General features: G+C 41.2%; 1 protein-coding gene across 1 annotated transcript in view; it reads left to right on the forward strand.

Annotated features, from left to right (window-relative positions):
* Positions 1-14,420, forward strand: part of LOC128745774 (lutropin-choriogonadotropic hormone receptor) — a 42,327-nt gene extending 27,907 nt beyond the window's left edge. Inside the window, exons 13-14 of the mRNA XM_053842851.1 lie at positions 13,467-14,091; positions 14,159-14,420. Coding sequence (XP_053698826.1) covers positions 13,467-14,091; positions 14,159-14,420 — 887 coding nt within the window. The remainder of the gene's footprint in view (positions 1-13,466; positions 14,092-14,158) is intronic.
* Positions 14,421-20,207: the final 5,787 nt, after the last annotated feature.

The following is a 20,207-nucleotide window of genomic DNA, read 5'->3' on the forward strand; positions in this document are numbered from 1 at the left end:
TAATTTTTATTGCTGAACTATTAAGAATAACTTCTAAATATCTGATAAAAGTCTATGAGAATCTGATAACAAAGACAGCCCGGACTCGATTATCCGGGCGTTCGCCTTTATTTTCAGCCAGGAGAATCGCTTCTTTTATTTCTATCAGCAGAGAGCCTTGTCGTATCAAGAATTCCTGACCGTTGTACTCAGTTCTGAGGTACTCGTCGTCAATTCGTTGAGCGTCTCGATAAACGCAAGTCAGCTTCAACCTGGTCGAACCATCTAGCACGTTAAGCCCCTCTATTCCTGGTGTAAGGCCGTACCGGTGCGATTCTTGAAGAGAACGGATTTCACTGCACAGTCGTCCGGCATACTTGCGACGAGACCGGTCTACCGTAGTCTCCCAACTTTCGCCAGGTATGTGATTAGGATCTCTCCAAGTAGTGCCTGCAACTCGTGATTCATATGCCTACACCACTCTCCACAACTCGTTTGTACTCCGCTAAAAATAGTCCGCAACGCTTTCCGTTCAAATAAGGCGTATGTCTTCCATAAGCAAAGTTAAAGTCTCAAATCCGTAGACGACTACCGGTCTGATGAGAGTTTTGTACATCGTCAGCTTTGTGCGGCGGCGTATGCTCTTTGAACGAAGCGTCTTGCGAAAGGAAAGGTAAGCTTAACTTCTAGCTTGAATGCGTCATTGAATCTCCTTACCCGTATAGCAATGATGTTGCGGACATCTCTGCAGCTAAGGAGTTGGCTACTCTTGCTGAACATCTTTCCTGTCGTTTAGATGCGCGCTCGCACCTTCAATAGCGATCTTCAATTACAGACAGGACAGTACATCTTCTTGCCGGAGCCCTCTGCGCGATTCGAAAGAACTCGACAGTGCCTCGCTACACACGCACGTAGCACATTACTCGCTCTAGAGCAGCGTTGATCAGCCGTGTCAATTTGTCCAGAAAAGCGTAATCGTGAATTATCTGCCATAGCTATTCGCGCTCGACTGTATCGTATGCTTCAATGAAATCTACGAAAATATGATGCGTGGCCACGTTGTACTCGTGAGATTTCTAGAGGATTTATCGGAGAGTAAAAATTTGATTCATAATAGAAGTTCCGTTGCTAGCGGTTCCTGGCCATTTTTGTAGAGTTCTTCCGGGAGATGACCCATTCCGGCGATTCTATTCATCGGCAACTGATTCCTCGCCGGTTCTCTTCAAGATCGGGTGCCAGCACGCTGTTATCGTTTGTTGGCACTCTTAAGTTAACTTACGTTGCGCCTCCCTTGAGATGCTTATAGAAGAACTGCTTCCACTTGTCGACCATCTCGCGCTCGTTCGTGATGAGATTCCCTCCCTCGTCCCTACATATGTCAGGTTTCGGTGTGTAGCTCTTATGAGCACCTTCTCGCAAAACTTGTGCTTATCATTAGCCCGGAATATTTGTACCAGGTTTTTCCTGATCTCTGTCCTCCTTGGATTTACTTTACTTAAATGGCTTGCCGTTCTAAGACAAAGCCTGTTGAACAAGGTTTTTCCATATAGCTCCGTTGTGGACCACCGCTCTCCAATTCCTTGAACATCGAGTACTCTCCGCCAGATCTCGCTCCACCTGGTCTAACCATCTTGCTCGCTGCGCTCCTGATCGTCTTGTTCCTACCGGATTTGAGGGGAACACCATCTTTGCAGAGTAGTTGTCTGCCATTCTTGCAACATGCCCTGCCTATCGTATCCGTCCAGCTTTAGTCATCTTTTAGAAACTGGGTTCGCCATAGACCTGTGCGAGTTCATGGTTCATCCTCCGCCTTAATACTCCGTTCTCCTGTACGCCGCCGAAGATCGTTCTTAGCACTCGTCGTTCGAAAACTCCAAGCACTCGCAGGTCCTCCTCGAGCATTGTCCATGTTTCTTGCCCGTAAAGGACAACCGGTCTAATAAGCGTCTTGTACAGGGTGCACTTTGTACGGAGACTTGGTCTGGTCGACCGTAATTGCTTATGAAGTAAACCTGTGAAGTAGTAAGCGCGACTTCAGCTGATAATACGCTTCCGAATCTCGCGGCTGGTATTATTGTTCACCGTTACCGGTGAGCCAAGGTAGACAAATTCGTGGACTACCACAAACTCATCGCAGTCGATCAATTTTCTACTGCCCAAACGGCGTCGCTCGGCCTCGGTTCCGCTGGCCAGCATGTACTTTGTTTTAGATGTATTTAGCTTAAACCCAATCTTTTCTGTTTCGCGCTTTAGGCTGGTGTATTGTTTAGCCACCGCCACAGATTTTTTCTCTTCAGAAGGTTTGCATAACCCCTATAAGCATCAGGTCATAAGCTGAAGTAGTCTTATCACGCTCTGCTGAGAGCAGTAATAAAACCGATTGTAGACATATTTACCTTCAACCCAATCTTTTCTACTTCGCGCTTTAGTCTGGTGTACTGTTCAGCCGCCGCAACAGATGTTCTGCTGATAATATCCATATCATCGGCAGAGCACACGAATTGACTAGATTTGTTAAAGATCGTGGCCCGCGTGTTGATATCTACTCGATTCATAGCACCTTGAAGCGCTATGTTGAACAGCAGGCATGAGAGACCATCGCCTTGACGAAGCCCTCTGTGTGATTCGAATGAACTTGACAATCCACCCGAAATCCGAACACAGCACTGTGTACCATCTATCGTTGATTGAATTAGTTTTATGAGCTTCCTGGAGAAGCTGTTCTCGTCCATGATTATCCATACCTCATTCCGATCGATGGTTTCATATGCTGCTTTGAAGTGGGAACTCTGTATTCACGGTCCTTTAGGAGAATCTGCTGCAGTGTAAATATTTAATTCGTTGTAGACCAACCTTCGACGAAGCCGGCTTTAAAAGTTCCCACATATCGGTGCGCAATTGGTGATAGTCGGTGGAAAATGATTTGGGACACATATCAGCAGCACGCAAAGCTCTTGCGACGTTCTTTCGCATCTGAAGTGTCTTCAAATGGATCAATCGGCATCGTCTCTCGTAACTCGGCAATCGGTACGGATCTCGCCAAGGTAGATGATCCTTGCCATTCCGTTTTGATAATACGGATGCCAGATAATGAAACCGTATTTGAGAGTCGAATAGATGAGTGAGCAGTATAATGCCTTGAGACAATACATGTTGGTTAAGCCTTTAGCGATGCGGAAGACGAATCCTATAGTGCTGGATGGTTTGTCCACAAAGTAGGAAGTGTGCCGTCTAAACGATAACGGACCGTCCAAGGTAACGCCGAGATCCTTCACTTGGTCGACACGTTGGATTTCAGTACCATCCAGCTTGTAGTTGAAAATCACAGGTTGACGGATTCAGGCGAAAAAAATAATAGAGAATTTTTCAGGAGTCACAAGGATGCAGTTCAAGTTACACTAATCCTCAAAGCTATCAAGCTCTCGTTGAAGACAAATTGCATCGACCTTGGAGCGAATCCACAAGTTAATCTTCCGATCATCGGCGTAGGATAAACGAGGGCCTTTAAGAGCGTGGTTGACATCATTGAAGTACAGCAGGAAGATTAACGCCCGCCAAATGACTGCCTTGTGGGGTTCCAGACGAGGCCGAAAACGCATTAGATTGAAAACCTTCACCCGTCACTATCAGTTTACGACCTGCCAGTTAGGAATTAAATACTTCCGCAGCACACTTCCGCCGATACCGAGTCTTTCCAATTTGGCAATTGCAATAGCATGATTGATTTTGTCGTCCTGGCACTTTTTCTTCCTCAGGATCGTGGTCTACTCATTCCGCGGTCATCGACACTTAGTCAAATTCTCCCTCGTCGCAATGCTCAGATAGTCTTTCCGAGCTCTTTATTCCTCTTTATCGCTTGTTGGCATTCCCCATCAAACCAATAATTTCATTAGCTCGAGGTTTCCTCACCTGGCACCGCAGTTTCAGCCTCATTGACAGCTGGAGCGTATCCTACTCCATCCGTTTTTGAGGGTCAAAGCATCTAGCTCCACAGAGAAAGGTAGAGTTTCATTAAGTGCGCGCGCGTATTTCTCAGCAACTCGCGGTTTGTCTAATTGCCGAATGTTTAACCGAGGAGGTGGCTTTGTCGCGAGGTAGATAGCTACCGTAGATAGCTTTGAGCGCACATGCACTAGGTAACGGTCGGAGTCTATATCCGCACTCCGTAGAAAGAGATTTATGGTTCGTTGGTCAGATGATCTTTAGGTGGATATCTTTGCGGGGAAAGAAGGTGCTTCTGAAAGTGCCTCGGGAAACTGCAAAGTTGATGCATCGCAAGCCGTTATCGTTTGTGTCGGTGTACAGGCTATGGGGCTCGATCACCGGTCTATACATTGCTTCCCTGTCGACCTGTGCCTTCATATCCCTGATGACGATCCTGATGTCCCGTGACGAGCAGCTGTCGTACGTTCCCTCCAGCTGCCCATAGAACGCTTCCTTCTCGTCGTCGAGTCTACCTTCGCGTACATTTAGGTGTGGTAGTTGCAGCAAAGACCTTTCATTGTGAATATGCACATCCTCTCGTTGAACGCTTTCTAGTCCATTACGCGATCGTGCATTCTGCCCATCACTCCGAAGTCCATTCCCAGCTCGTAGGTCGTTCCACCGCTCCGGTAATCTAATCAGATAATCGAATAATTTTTTTCTTTAAAAAAATACATGTCACTTTTCTCGACTTTTGAGTGCATAGCATATATGCTTTTTATTAGGGAGCAACCTCCCTAATAAAAAGAAATCTCCTTTTTTACGATTTTTTCACTGATGATGATGATGATGATGATGATGATGATGATGATGATGATGATGATGATGATGATGATGATGATGATGATGATGATGATGATGATGATGATGATGATGATGATGATGATGATGATGATGATGATGATGATGATGATGATGATGATGATGATGATGATGATGATGATGATGATGATGATGATGATGATGATGATGATGATGATGATGATGATGATGATGATGATGATGATGATGATGATGATGATGATGATGATGATGATGATGATGATGATGATGATGATGATGATGATGATGATGATGATGATGATGATGATGATGATGATGATGATGATGATGATGATGATGATGATGATGATGATGATGATGATGATGATGATGATGATGATGATGATGATGATGATGATGATGATGATGATGATGATGATGATGATGATGATGATGATGATGATGATGATGATGATGATGATGATGATGATGATGATGATGATGATGATGATGATGATGATGATGATGATGATGATGATGATGATGATGATGATGATGATGATGATGATGATGATGATGATGATGATGATGATGATGATGATGATGATGATGATGATGATGATGATGATGATGATGATGATGATGATGATGATGATGATGATGATGATGATGATGATGATGATGATGATGATGATGATGATGATGATGATGATGATGATGATGATGATGATGATGATGATGATGATGATGATGATGATGATGATGATGATGATGATGATGATGATGAGTGTCCAATAAAACGCTAATTCCAGAATATTTATACGCTTAAAACCTATCAACACGGCAAGAATTACTCACTTTGATCACAGTTAGCGCTCAACTTCCGAGCTGATCAGTCGATTTTTTCTAGACGAGCAAATTTCGGGAGTCGTTCACGAACTACTAGTACGTTTTTATCGACACTTATTCAACTTTCGCATCCATTATCGCGTGCGCAACTGCCGCGACATTCATATTTCGCTATGCCGCGCCGCGAAAATACGTTTCGCGTTGATTATTCCCAGTTTCCGAAAGTTCTCTCCCATGATGAGATCCATAAGTTCATCGCGAAAGAACTCGGTCTGACGCGAGAAAATGTGATACAACTTCAACCTAGCAGACGGCTTGGCTGTACCTTCGTGAAGGTCAATAGCCTTGAGCTGGCCGAGAAGATAGTGGAAGAACACGACGGCAAACACGAGTTCACGTTCGATGGGAAATCCCACAAGCTACGAATTGCTATGGAAGACGGAGCAGTGGAAGTAAAAATACTTGAACTTCCCGAAGATATCAGCAACGACCAGATTGCCGACTTTCTAGCCGAATACGGCGAAGTTATCAGTGTTCGTGATTTATTGTGGGATGACCGCTTCAGTGATTTTGGTGGTGTTAAAACTGGGGTTCGCGTTGCTCGAATGATAGTGGCAAAGAACATTCCTTCCCTCGTGACAATCCAGGGTGAAGAAACTGCGGTAAAATACAAGGGGCAGCGGCAAACTTGCTTGCACTGCCACGAATTTGCACACATCGGTATACCGTGTGTGCAAAACAAAAAACTGCTGGTGCAAAAGTGCGAATCAGATCTGTCGTACGCAAGCGTAGCGAAGAGAAAACCGATCAAACCATCCAGTTCATCGACCAAACCTTCGGGTCTATCCAAACCAGCATTAAGTCCGCTTACACGAATTGCTAAGAGTCAGCTTGCGGACTGTCGTACATCGGGTATGAATTTAACTTACACTACACTCCAAAAAAATACGATGCCGCCTCCCGCGGTACTTGCGACAGCAAAATTTCAGACAGCTCCCGCTGCCACGCAACTCTCGCCGGCATCAACCTCGATCGGCAACATATTGTCGCATCGCAGGACTGATGGCCATGAAACCGACAGCTCACAAGCTTCACAAGCTTCGATCGGCACTCGTCGTTCACGCAGACAACCGCCAGGCAAGAAAATGAAACACGCTACAGAAGACATCGCCACTACTGAACAAGAACACGACAGAATTTCTGATATAGACATGCTGCATTAAATGGATCTCGTGAGCTGTAACATCGGAACACTCAATATAAATAACATCACCAACCAAACCAAGCTAAACGCCCTTCGAACGTTCCTCCGCACCACGGAGTTAGATATTGTATTTTTACAAGAAGTCGAGAACGAACAGCTTCCCTTGCCAGGCTACAGCGTTGTCTGCAATGTCGACCACTCTAGAAGAGGAACGGCAATTGCTTTAAAAGAGCACATAAAATTCTCTCACGTAGAGAAAAGCCTAGATGGGAGATTGCTGGCTTTGCGTGTTCACAATACCACGCTATGTAACGTGTATGCCCCCTCAGGCTCTGCACTTCGTGCCGAGCGCGAGCGACTCTTCAACAACACCATTGCCTACTATCTCCGACATCGCACCGACAACATCATTCTCGGAGGCGATTTTAATTGCGTCATTCGGCAATGCGATGCGACAGGACAAAATTTGAGTCCAGCTCTCCAAACTGTCGTTCAACAGTTACAACTACATGATACGTGGCAGCAGCTTCGCCCACGTGAGATCGGATATACACACATCACACACAACTCCTCCTCTAGACTCGACCGACTCTATGTTAGCACCGGTCTCCGAGAACAGCTGAGATCAACTGCTATCCACGTGTGTTGTTTCTCTGACCACAAAGCCGTCACTGTGAGAATATGCCTCCCTCTTCCCGATAAAGAGCATGGACGTGGCTACTGGTCCCTTCGTCCACATCTCTTGACTGCGGAAAATATTGACGAGTTCCAAGAAAGGTGGCAATATTGGACTCGCCAACGCCGAAGCTACTCGTCGTGGATGGAATGGTGGCTTTTGTATGCGAAACCAAAAATCAAGTCATTCTTTCGTTGGAAGTCCAAAGCCGCTTTTGACGATTTTCATCGCGAACAGCAACATCTCTACGGGCTACTACGAAATGCGTACGACGGCTACCAAAACAACCGTGCCATGCTGACCACTATCAACCGTCTAAAAGCAGAAATGCTCGCGCATCAACGAAATTTCTCTGCAATGTTCGTGCGGATAAATGAAACCTACGTTGCTGGTGAGCCGTTGTCAACTTTCCAGTTGGGCGAAAGAAGGCGCCGAAGAACTGCTATAAATCAGCTGAAAAATGAGAGGAACGAGATCATCGATGATTCTGCTGCGATACAGGATCATATGGTACAATATTTTACCAATCTATACGCACGCGGTCATGTGGATGACGAAGCAGAAAACAGCCCATTTCGTTGCGAGAGAGTTATTCCCGAAGACGATGATGAAAACAGAGCGTGCATGAATGAGATTACAACTGCTGAAATCCTCCACGCCATCCGTACAAGCGCATCAAGAAAGTCACCAGGCCCCGATGGCTTACCAAAAGAATTTTTCCTGCGTACGTTTGACATTATACATCGTGAATTGAACCTGATCATGAACGAAGCACTCAGTTCAAATTTTCCGCCCCAGTTTGTCGATGGAGTGATTGTTTTGGTTAAAAAACGCGGCACTGGGGAAACCGCACGTTCGTACAGACCAATCAGTTTGGTAAATGTGGATTATAAAATCCTCTCCCGTATTCTCAAACAACGTCTAGAAAATGTGCTACGGGTGCATGGTGTCTTGACCGGCTCGCAAAAATGTTCTAACGTTGGATGAAACATTTTTCAGGCTACTGGCTATCAAAGACAAAATTGCACAACTCAAAGCAACTAAGCAGAGGGGAAAACTGATATCTTTCGATCTAGATCATGCATTTGATCGTGTAGATCAAGGCTATTTGTTTAAAACAATGCGAGCGTTAGGATTCAACTCGGCTCTTATCGATCTGCTAGCCAATATAGCAACAGTGTCATCGTCTCGTCTGCTTATCAATGGGCACCTCTCTCCACCTTTCCCGATTCAACGTTCGGTCCGGCAAGGAGACCCTCTCTCCATGCATCTATTCGTGCTCTATCTACACCCGCTCTTGCGATGCTTAAGCCAAGTGTGTGGAGAAGATTTGCTTGTGGCTTACGCAGATGATATCAGCGCTATCGTCACCAGTGTTGGCAAGCTGGAAGAAATGAAAAGTTTTTTCAGGCGGTTTGAACGTGTAGCAGGAGCGCATTTAAATGATAGCAAAACCATGGCAATCGACGTCGGGCTGACTGATAATCCATTAACTGCTCCGTGGCTTCAAACGGAGAGTACAATCAAAATACTCGGGGTGGTTTTTGCAAACTCAGTGCGTCTGATGGTGACACTAAACTGGGACACATTGGTAACCAATTTCGCTCGGCTAGTTTGGCTACACTCGCTACGCAGCTTGTCTCTGCATTAAAAAGTGACTCTACTCAACACATTCCTTTCGTCGAAGATGTGGTATATAGCAGCAAATCTACAACCGAAAACAATGCACGTAGGAAAGCTAACGGCCACCATGCGAAACTATCTCTTCCGTGGAGCATGTGCAACTGTACCGATGCAGCAGCTGGCGCGCAGTAAACTAAACGGCGGGCTTAACCTGCACTTACCTGCGCTTAAATGTAAGGCACTATTAATAAACCGGCATCTGCATGAAATCGATTCTATCCCCTACTACAGATCCCTCCTAAATCAAACAAATCCCCCCCAAGCAAATTCCCTCTCAGACCTCCCATGCCTGAAGCAAATTCTGAGTGAAACTTCAAACCTTCCCCTCCAAATGCGGCAACACCCTTCCGCAAATCTTATCCATCGTTTCTTCGTTGAGCACACGGACAGGCCAAAAGTAGAAACTGAAAGTCCCGATATCAACTGGTCACGCGTATGGAAAAATGTGGCTGCACGTGATCTGTTACCTTCACAACGTAGCCTGCTGTACTATTGGGTCAACCAAAAAATCTCGCATCGGCGTCTAATGTACAGAATGAGACGAGTGGATGGCGAGCAGTGCACCTTCTGTAACTTGACAACTGAAACAATACATCACAAGTTTTTCGGATGCCCGAGAGTGGTGGCTGCTTTCGACGTACTGCAGCAAAAACTACTTTCGATATCTGGCAGACGTCTTCGTGCTGCCGATTTACTGTGGCCCTCACTGGAAAGGTTGTCAGCATCTCAACGAATACTGTCCTTGAAAGTTTTGTTTATATATATATCATTCATCGAAAAATGTACTCAAGCTATAGATACAGACGAACTAAAATTTGAATTTGAAATTGGAATTTAAATAACATGTATTAATGTTTTATAATAATCAAGACAAATAAACGTACTTTTATAAAAAAAAAAAAAAATGATGATGATGATGATGATGATGATGATGATGATGATGATGATGATGATGATGATGATGATGATGATGATGATGATGATGATGATGATGATGATGATGATGATGATGATGATGATGATGATGATGATGATGATGATGATGATGATGATGATGATGATGATGATGATGATGATGATGATGAGTGTCCAATAAAACGCTAATTCCAGAATATTTATACGCTTAAAACCTATCAACACGGCAAGAATTACTCACTTTGATCAGTTGTGGATAATTTCTTGTAACAATATCGGTACATAAGGCAAATTTAAAATCAAAAAAATTAAAGTTAAATATTGTCATATACAATATTGGATATAACCCTGAATTTTGTTAACATTCCAGATAAGAAACAAGTCTCACTAATTAACGTTTAAAATAATTACATTACTGTATCATGCTGTACATAGCTAATGATAATCATCTAGGCATCTCTTCCAAGCCAAATAAAAAATTATTTATAGTTTTTAAAGTATTAAAATTCATAGTTTTTAAAGTATTAAAATCAATGGACAATAGAGCAACGATTGTCCTATGCTTGTACAAGAACTGACATAGGACGAAAAATCCGCATAACTTCTCATTTTGCATGTGTATTCGACAGTTTTTATGTTTATGGCACTGTTTACAAATGGTTTTCATTTGTACGCAAAACTTGTCTGATGAAAATTAACGTAATGGTATTAATTTCTTATTTTATATAAATGCATTTGATTTCTTTTGTTTTAATACAACAATTTCACGATAAATAGTGCATTTTTCAACTGTAAGGAAACGCATATATTCGCAGTTTTTCAGATTATTATCTTGCTAAATGCTAATAAAGTTTTTTCGAGTAACCAGGAGAAAAATAAACATAGTTTCCCTTGTAGAAAACTTATCTTGCAATTAGGCCGCAGGAAATAGAAGAATAGGGAAAAGTGTGCTTCGAGAGAACCGTAAAGAGATAAAAATTTGCGAGAAAGCATCAGAAATGAAGGAGAAGAGCATTGATTAGAAGGAGAAATTAACATCGCTTAAGAAATATATTGTAATTACTTACATGTTAACTAATTGCTGATTATTTTTAATGAATATATCTTAAAATGTATTCATTCTTAATAGTAAACTATCAAATTAACTTTGAGGTCGGTACAATATATTGCATGTCGAACCATTGGACAATAAGTGTCCAACTATAGGACAATACGATTTCAGAAGTGTTCAACGATTGGTCATTCAAGCGTTGTCAAAAAATCGCATATTTTTCCACGAAAAGCTTATTTATTTCGTGAAAATGACCATATAATGCGAACATATTTTGCATCTGATTCAGACTTTTGTGATTCTGTCTATTTGTAATTATTGGTTTAGAAAATGTCATTAAAACGCAAAACTCAGGGGCTTCATTCATCATTGGCAAATTACCCTATATAAGAAAGGGACTTTGTAATTTTAGGGAGGTAAATCAATAATTGCCGAGCTAAAATCATTATCTAATGTAAAAACATTTTTGTTGAAAATTCAAAAAAAAATTCACCCGGTCTTCAAAAAGCCAGATAATCAAGTCCGCAATGTAAATATTGCATACATGCAACTTTTCTTCATCGCACTAACTAACCTACATTTGTTTTCTTATTCCCTTTCACTTTTCTATCAGAGAACAAACCACAAGCGATTTGTAAGCAGCTGAAATAGTATAATGCTCTAAAAATAGAAAGAAAACCTACAAAATCTTACCATATAGCTTGAAAAATTTCGTGGACTGCTGGCATTAGTTATTAGTGTTTTTGTTTTGGAAGAAAGTGGAAACTGGAATGATACAGATTTCAGTTTTTGCAAAAGATACAGTAATAGAAAAAATACAGCTATTGGGTATGCATTATGGTTAGGGTGAAATATTTATTTTGGACAGGCGTTACGCTTACGAGCGCTCTATTTTGAACATTTACGGCAAAATCATTTGGAAATGTCCAACATAGAGTATGTTTAACACCTGTCCAAATTAGACAAATTACACAATATTTTTTAAAGGTCCATGCCTTTTCTAATGGCAAAGTTTATAGGGGAATTGTGTATAATGTGCCCCACCCCCTAAGAATAAATGGATACATCTCTGTTATGTTTCCCCAAATTAACGTTACAACTACGAGTATATGTTAGTATTTGAGCTGAAAACCAATTGCAATTGTTTATTTCATTTAGTATTGTGGAATAAACATGCTAGGAATTATTTAATACAAGCACCTAAATGTTGTGTTTCTCGTCTGCGCGGGGTAAAATGCCCCACCTGCGGTATAATATGCCCAATGCGGTAATTTGAGTATTTCTTCCAGTTACAGACCAACTCTATTTTATAGAAAGTAAAACTATTTCCTTTGTTTTGCAAAATATCGTTATTTTATGTAAAATAAACCTAGTTTCGGCCTTCTGGTGCACTTTTTCTTTTCTGCATGGGGCACATTATACTGCAGCTGTGGCGTTTTGTACCGGGTAGTTGAATTACCTAGAATTTGGACGTTGGTAATAAATTATTCCCACCACGGTTGCTCTACAATACTAATTGAATTAAATAATGGTAATTGACTTCAACTTAGATCTGTTTACCTATGTTTATAGCCACATCTGCAAGGAGGGACAAATTGCACCACCGCAAGTGGGGCATTTTGGCCTTCTTTTACTTATTTGACTTTACTTATTTTTGGCAGGGATGTCTTTTTGAAGTTCACTTCACGCAATCGAATCGCAAGAACCGGTTATTTACAGATTTTGACAAGAAAAAAGCTTATAGAAACGACGCCAAAAGTTACATCGGAAGCTGCTTGAAAACAAATTTATTTTTGTTTTGTTTTACAGCATGTGGCAACTGTCATACTTGCATAGTAAGCTAGTTCCATCAAATACTATGGTTTCTGGGTGGTTTTGCATTTTAATTTCGCTTGTTTAGGGAAAAACGAAGGGAGGGCACTTTCGCCACTATTGGTTCTAGTTACTCTTGGTGAACGACGAATTGAATAAAAGAACCTATAGCGGCTCAATAGAATAAATAATAATTGACGAGCCACAAATTTTATTAAACTGATGCAATAATGCAGCGCAAACTTACGCCTTTAGTGTTGGATTAATGAACGGAAATGCTCTATTGAGCAAGCTGTTCGCGAATCCGCGTAAATTCCCTGCATTGCAATTCTATTAATTTCTATGTGGAAGGAAATGTATGGTTTACGTTTTAAAAAAATCTTAGAATTAATTTATTCGAAAAACGCCGCCGTGGGTTATAAAATGGATGTCAAAGTAACAGAAAAAATCGACATGATCGTAGCATCATGTCTTAATTAAGAAGCTCTCCAAAATTTTATTTATCTGCCATAATTAAACAACAGAAATTATTGCTTTTTCTGTCTTTCCAGGATCTGGTTGTAAAGTTGCGGGCTTTCTAACGGTATTCGCTAGTCATCTTTCAATTTTTACTCTTACCATCGTGACGCTCGAACGCTGGTTTGCTATAACTCACGCAATCTATTTGAATCATCGAATTAAACTTTCGGCTGCGACCTACATCATGATATCGGGATGGATATACTCCATCGTGATAGCCGCGCTGCCTTTGTTTGGCATAAGTAATTACTCTTCGACTAGCATCTGTTTACCTATGGAAGCACGGGATAATTGGGATATTGCCTATCTGTTGACAGTACTATGTCTCAATAATCTAGCGTTCATAATTATAGTGATTTGTTATGCCCAAATATATTTCTCGCTGGGGAAAGAAACTAGACATGCTGCCCGAACAGCACATCACGGTGAAATGACAGTAGCGAAAAAAATGGCCTTGCTAGTGTTTACGAATTTTGCATGCTGGGCTCCAATAGCTTTTTTCGGACTGACTGCCATTGCGGGGTATCCGTTGATAGATGTAACAAAATCGAAAATTTTACTAGTATTCTTTTACCCACTGAACTCTTGTGCCAATCCATATTTATACGCTATAATGACCACGCAATATAGGAAGGATCTCTATATGCTTTTATCCAAGTGAGTAAAATATTGCATGCAAATTTGGCAGGCCACACTAAAAGCTCTAATTTTATTTCAATTCTAGCTATGGACTATGCACTCAGCGAGCTCAGCAGTACAAAATGACTTATTCGTTGCCGACTAACACGATACAAATTATTCCCGCGAGGGGTTCAATCACCACAACCACTATAAATTCTAACGCATTCGGTACAATCATTAGTAACACTGCAACAGAAGTGAATGGAGCTAACAAACCAATGACAATCAACAATTCAACCAACAATGGGAACGGTCAAACCAACATCGTGGAAGCGGTTGAGGAAGAAAATGAAACTTTTCTGTGAGAAAGCTCGTGCAAAAGCTTTCTGTCAACTTTTCGCTATGTGTGGATACTAAGCTTTGAAGGTGAATTTCACCACAAATGCAACTGAATCGAAAATTATAACGGTTGGACTAACGTAACATACATGTTCATTCCCAATTATATGTGATATTAAAAAACCTCTTACGTCATGTGTTTTATATTAAAAGGATATTTGGAGTTACTGCAAACAGTGACTCAAACTTGATGAAGTTATTCAAAATATATGCTCGCTCCCGTGACATACTCACTCACTCATAGAGCACGCAATTTTAAATGTTACTAAGCCATCGATATAAAGATAATTTACAAGTAAGAAGTATGTGTATTTTGTTAAAACGATGACACCCATATGAGCTTAAGGGTCAAACACGTGTGAATGATTTCTGGGATTTCAAAAGCAGTTTTTACCTAGGACTACGTTTTACGGCAAGGTTTGGGATAGGGTGTTATTCCAAAAAATCAAAAAATGCGAGCGTCACGAAAAAATTAAAGATTTTGAGCGCTAATAGCTTAGCGGTTTTCCCATCGATTCTCAATATTTTTGCACCAACCGATTGCAAAATCTTCTACGCATTCACATCAATAAAGAAAACTATTGATTTTTAAGTGCGCTCTGTTGAAAAATTGTAAATAATGAAGCATTGTCCACCTGGTAGTCCTCGCTTCGTGATTAGTTGGAGAAAGTTGCGTTTGCTTTTTGTTTTGGTAATTGAATGCCAAAATTTAATGGAATAATTTCCCAAAATTTTATTACAATGCAAATTATTAGAAAATTGACGAATGTGAGTCCGTGTAGGAAATAATACCACGAACTATTCTTACTTAAAAAAGTTTCCATGAACACGCAATTCCCTGGCAATACAGTGACCATTGGACAAGACATAGGCGCGCAGCAACAGAATGGGTCGTTACACAATGTGCCAAGTGACTCGGTTCTGCTTGTACGCCGTTTGTTTACGGAGGTTGATGGGCACGAAATTTCGATACAAGGGTGATATTTTTCGAAACCTTTTGAACCAACACGAATAGCGAGCCACACACCCTGGCGGGTGTTGTGGGTTCGAATCCGGTTATAATCGCTGATTATAGCTTGGTTCGACCCATGCACCTTCCAGCATTGGACAAAAGCGTTAACTTGTTAAGCGTAGCTACGTATTCCCCCCCCCCCCCCCTACCTTTCCACTCTTTCCCCTCCGTTTTCCAAAAAAAATTTCATTACTTTCCCCTACCGTTCTTTCATCAATTGATAGAACCACCGTTCCAAAAAATATTAATAAAAATATGTTTGACCGCATTTCAAGGTCAAGACTAAAAACTCGAGGTTGATCTATAAGACAATTTATCAAGTTTCAATTATTTTAGTATCAAACGAAAGGTTTCGACACTGCGACTGTATCTGCAAAAAGCTCTTTTGAACAAATGAAATCTCCAGGTTCGGATGGTATTCTACCCATTTTCTTAAAAAACGGAACCGTGTTCGGTAATATTCGAGCTCACAAAACCTCTTTCGAGCCAGTTTTACTTTGAGACATATCCCACTGAATTGGCAGAAAGTAAAGGTAAAGTTCACACCTAAGGCTGGCAACAAAACCATACCTAAGGCTTTCAGACCGATAAGTCTGACTTCAACGTTTCTTAAGCTGATGGAGAAAATCACGGTCAATTATATCCGCAATGAGTTTCTAAAACAACTCTCCGTTGCATGGAAATGAACATGCATACCAACGCGGGAAATCCACGAAAACCGCACTTCACTGCTTAGTGACGTCAAATGAGAAATCACTCAAATATCAAGAAGCGACATTTGGTGCTTTTCTTGATATTGAAGACGCTTTCGATAATACGTCCTTTGCATCAGATTACCTACGAATGGCCGAAACACAAATAGCCGAATCACGAATGGCCGAAACACAAATGGCTGAAATAACAAATGGCATAATAGATATATCACGAACGGTCATATTCGGCCGAAAATAATCACGGCCTTCAGCCTGCACAAATGTTGCGTATATGCTGTCCTTACTCGCTGCCGCTCGTTCGGACTTAACTAAGGGATAATCCCTACTAGTCAGTAAACCTAGGAAAATGCATGCACCTAAATAGTAGTGGCCAGTGCTGCCGACGGCGGGTCACCGGCGCATACTCGCGGCCTCCGGCCGTCTCGCCCTGAATCACCTAGGAAACATTTGCTACTGACACGATCATCGGGCCTCGCACCCTATAATAAACGTAAATAATTAACAGAACGCAGAGTATGTCTTGTTTTTCTGAAACTAAGGTACAGAATTCTACGAAAAGCTTTTCTCCTTCACCTATCAATGACGCGGATCATCACAGAGCTGCGAGTGGAACAAAAGGCAATAGAGGGGAAAATTTTAAAGGTTTTTCAGGGGGATGTTTCAAATTCGTGGAGAGAAATAGATGAAAAAATTTATTCAAAATGTGTAAGGTCTCACAACATGAGCAATAAAAATGTTGTTAATTTGGGCATCCCGGGAAAATTCGGCCTTTCGTGATTCGGCCATTGGTCATTCGGTCTTTCGTGATTCGGCCATTCGTGATTCTGCCTTTCGCGATTCGGCCTTTCGTGATTCGGCCTTCTGTGACTGTTGTTGGAATTCGGCCATTTGGATTTCGGCCATTCGTGATTCGGCCATTCGTGATTCGGCCATTTGTGTTTCGGCCATTCGGTACCAGCCCTTTGCATCAATTAATACGGCTCTTTGTCAAAAAAGAATCGACCCCACTACAATGAGCTGGATTCAAGCAATGCTTTCGAGCAGGGAAATCACAGCATCATTGGGAGATACTTCACGATTTTGATGGGCTGGTACCGAATGGCCGAAACACAAATGGCTGAATCACGAATGGCCGAAATCCAAATGGCCGAGTTTCAATAACAGTCACAGAAGGCCGAATCACGAAAGGCCGAATCACGAATGGCCGAATCACGAAAGGCCGAAATTCTTCAGAATGCCTAAATAACTACTCAATAAAAACCATGATATGGCAAGTAGTTAACAAATAACTTTTCAAACAAAAAACAAACTACTACTATTAAACAAACAAAACATGCTTTACGAACGCCTTTGTTTAGCGCTTAATAAAAGCGCAACTGCGTCAACAAAATTTTTGCTGCTCATTTTGTGAGCGTTAACACATTTCGAGTAGATTTTTTCGTCTATTTCTCGGCGCGAATTCGGAACATCCCCCTGAAGAATTCTAAGGATGTTCCCCTCTATCGCCTTTTGCTCCACCCGCAGCTTTGGTTGATCCTGGTCATTGACAGGTGATGTGAACCAACAATGGTTGTCCATCGTTGGTGCCATGCTTCCAAGCTGTTTGTGATCCGCGATAGATTGTCAATGACAGGCTTAAAATTTGACCACAGAGTGGGGTGAAACAATGGCCTGTTGTTCCGGATCCTCCCACTTATGTAAGTATTCCGAAAATATGTAAAGAAATTATCCAATTCTTCAGGCATCGTTCCTTCCATTGCGTCGCACCGTGGGATGAAACCCAAATCTAGTGACTTTTGCGGTTTATGAAGTTCTGCCCCAGAGGCATCCAAAACCTAGCTTTCGAATAGGACTTTAAACTGTTTCAAGTTTAATCGAAAATGCTGTTCAGTGGCGGGATTTAATGGAATGGACGAAGAAACAAATGCCGGTGAGGTCGTTTCATAACTTCACTCGTTTATCTATTTGATTTTCCTGCATTCATATATTTTATTATTTCTAAATTTTATTCTTTTACTAAGTAATTAAAATGATGCCAGGTAGACGGAATTTTTCAATTTTCAGAGAGCGAAAAAAAGGCGCTATAACCTTGGCCTATTGCAGCCAGACTATGGTTAATGCCATAAGTTCATCCCTGAGGGTCCGGAGTATCACTTAACCTTTATTAGCAAAGAAACTCCCAACGACTACAATTTGTAATCTGTAAATTAATCAATATCTTCAAGGGAAGCGTTTGGTACGGGAGGTCCACGCTTTCTTCCTTCCCCTTGATTTCAATGAGTTGAATGGAATTAAATATCATTTTTAATTCCACTTAATTCTTTGGAATTCTCTCTGCGGTACATGCTGCGCAGTTGGCCTGGCCGTTGACAAGAAAAATGACCGATTTAAGCAATCGGCATTTTCCAGGATGCCTTCAAGTATTGGCTGCGTTAGTGTGAGATAAGATAAGATAAGATTAGGGTGGTCGGCAGTTGCGAAATCGAAGGCAATGAATTTGCTGACAACCTAGTAAGACAAGGATTGACTCAACAATTGATTGGCCCTGAACCGTTTCTGAGCACATTCACATCTGCCGTGAAAGGCGAATTGCTGACTTGAGAAAAGCTAGAAATAGTATCCCGTCGGAATCAAACACAGGATTGTAGACAAGTCAAACAATTTATCTACCTAAACCCTGCAACTAAAAAAATTGCTAAATTTAACTCGTAGTGAACTACGCAAATTATGGGACTCCCAACTGGACACTCCCTTCTCTTTATCACTTAAAGAATATCGCCAAGGTATAATCCGACACCAACCGCTTTTGTAACTCTGAACCAGAGAGTTCAGTGCATCTGCACTGCAATTGCCTTCCTTCTTACTCCATATCAAGTATGGAGCCTAAATCCCCAAATTAAATTCAACTATTTATATTTATTCGCGATAGATACGTATTTGGCCTACGACTTGCAGGTTTCATTTTCGAAAATAGGCACTGATGAAACCTGCAAGTTGTAGGCGAAATACGTATATGTCGTGAATAAATATAAATAGCTGAATTTAATTTGGAAAAATTTTCTTTTATTTAATTTCGGCAGTGTTGGGCACCGCTAATTCGCTAATTCGCTAACCGACTAATCGAGAAACGCTAGTTATACTTTATAATTTATACTCAGACTAGCCGAATTGTTGCTGGGCCATGATTCCAAATGAAGTGCCGCTGTTTATTTTAAAATTAACAAACTGTAAAGCATTTTATCCATTATAATAGGGTTTGATCTTAGGTAAATTAAGAAAAGCCATGTAATAAATGTAAATTACAAATAATTTGTACAGCGATAGATTACAATGCAAGTTATTGCGATATGTTCAAAAATAAACAGGATCTGTTAATTTGCAGTTTGCGATTAGTGATTAGTGAAATTTCCACGATTATCGAGCAAATTGCATCGGTTAGCGAATTAGCGAATTAGCGGTGCCCAACACTGAATTTCGGGTTTTGTATTCTACTAAGACGCTCCAGAAAACTTCACTCAATGCCATCCAAATAATGCCATACAAAAACTGAAAACTTCATATAAACCAGGACCGTCTAAATATGTCTCTTAACCCTCTCTGTCCCATGGTAGCACAGGCGCTCCAAGACTTCTGATACTAAAATCGACCGATAAAATGTTTGAGGCATTCAAATATGGATATTTTGATTTTATAACGAAGTAAAAACATTGTTTTACAAGGTGTATAGTTGCGTTTGATGAATTGTTAATTAATAGTTTTTTTTACATGATCAAAAACTGTAAACCACCAAAACACCCCTGGAACAGAGAGGGTTAAACAGCAACTTTCCCAACCAACTGGAAAGCTTCATTTATGCTTGCCGTACAGGTATACAGCCCTAAGGGTTGTACGAAAGGGTGACGTAGGACTGTGTCATATAATACTCATTACATTGATAACATGTTTTAATCGATGAAGTATAACTTTATGTTTGATCATTAGATCAAAGACTAATGCAAACTGCATTTATGGCATATTTATATTTGAGT

The sequence above is a fragment of the Sabethes cyaneus genome, chromosome 1 (assembly GCF_943734655.1).
Source record: "Sabethes cyaneus chromosome 1, idSabCyanKW18_F2, whole genome shotgun sequence".
Classification (NCBI taxonomy): domain Eukaryota; kingdom Metazoa; phylum Arthropoda; class Insecta; order Diptera; family Culicidae; genus Sabethes; species Sabethes cyaneus.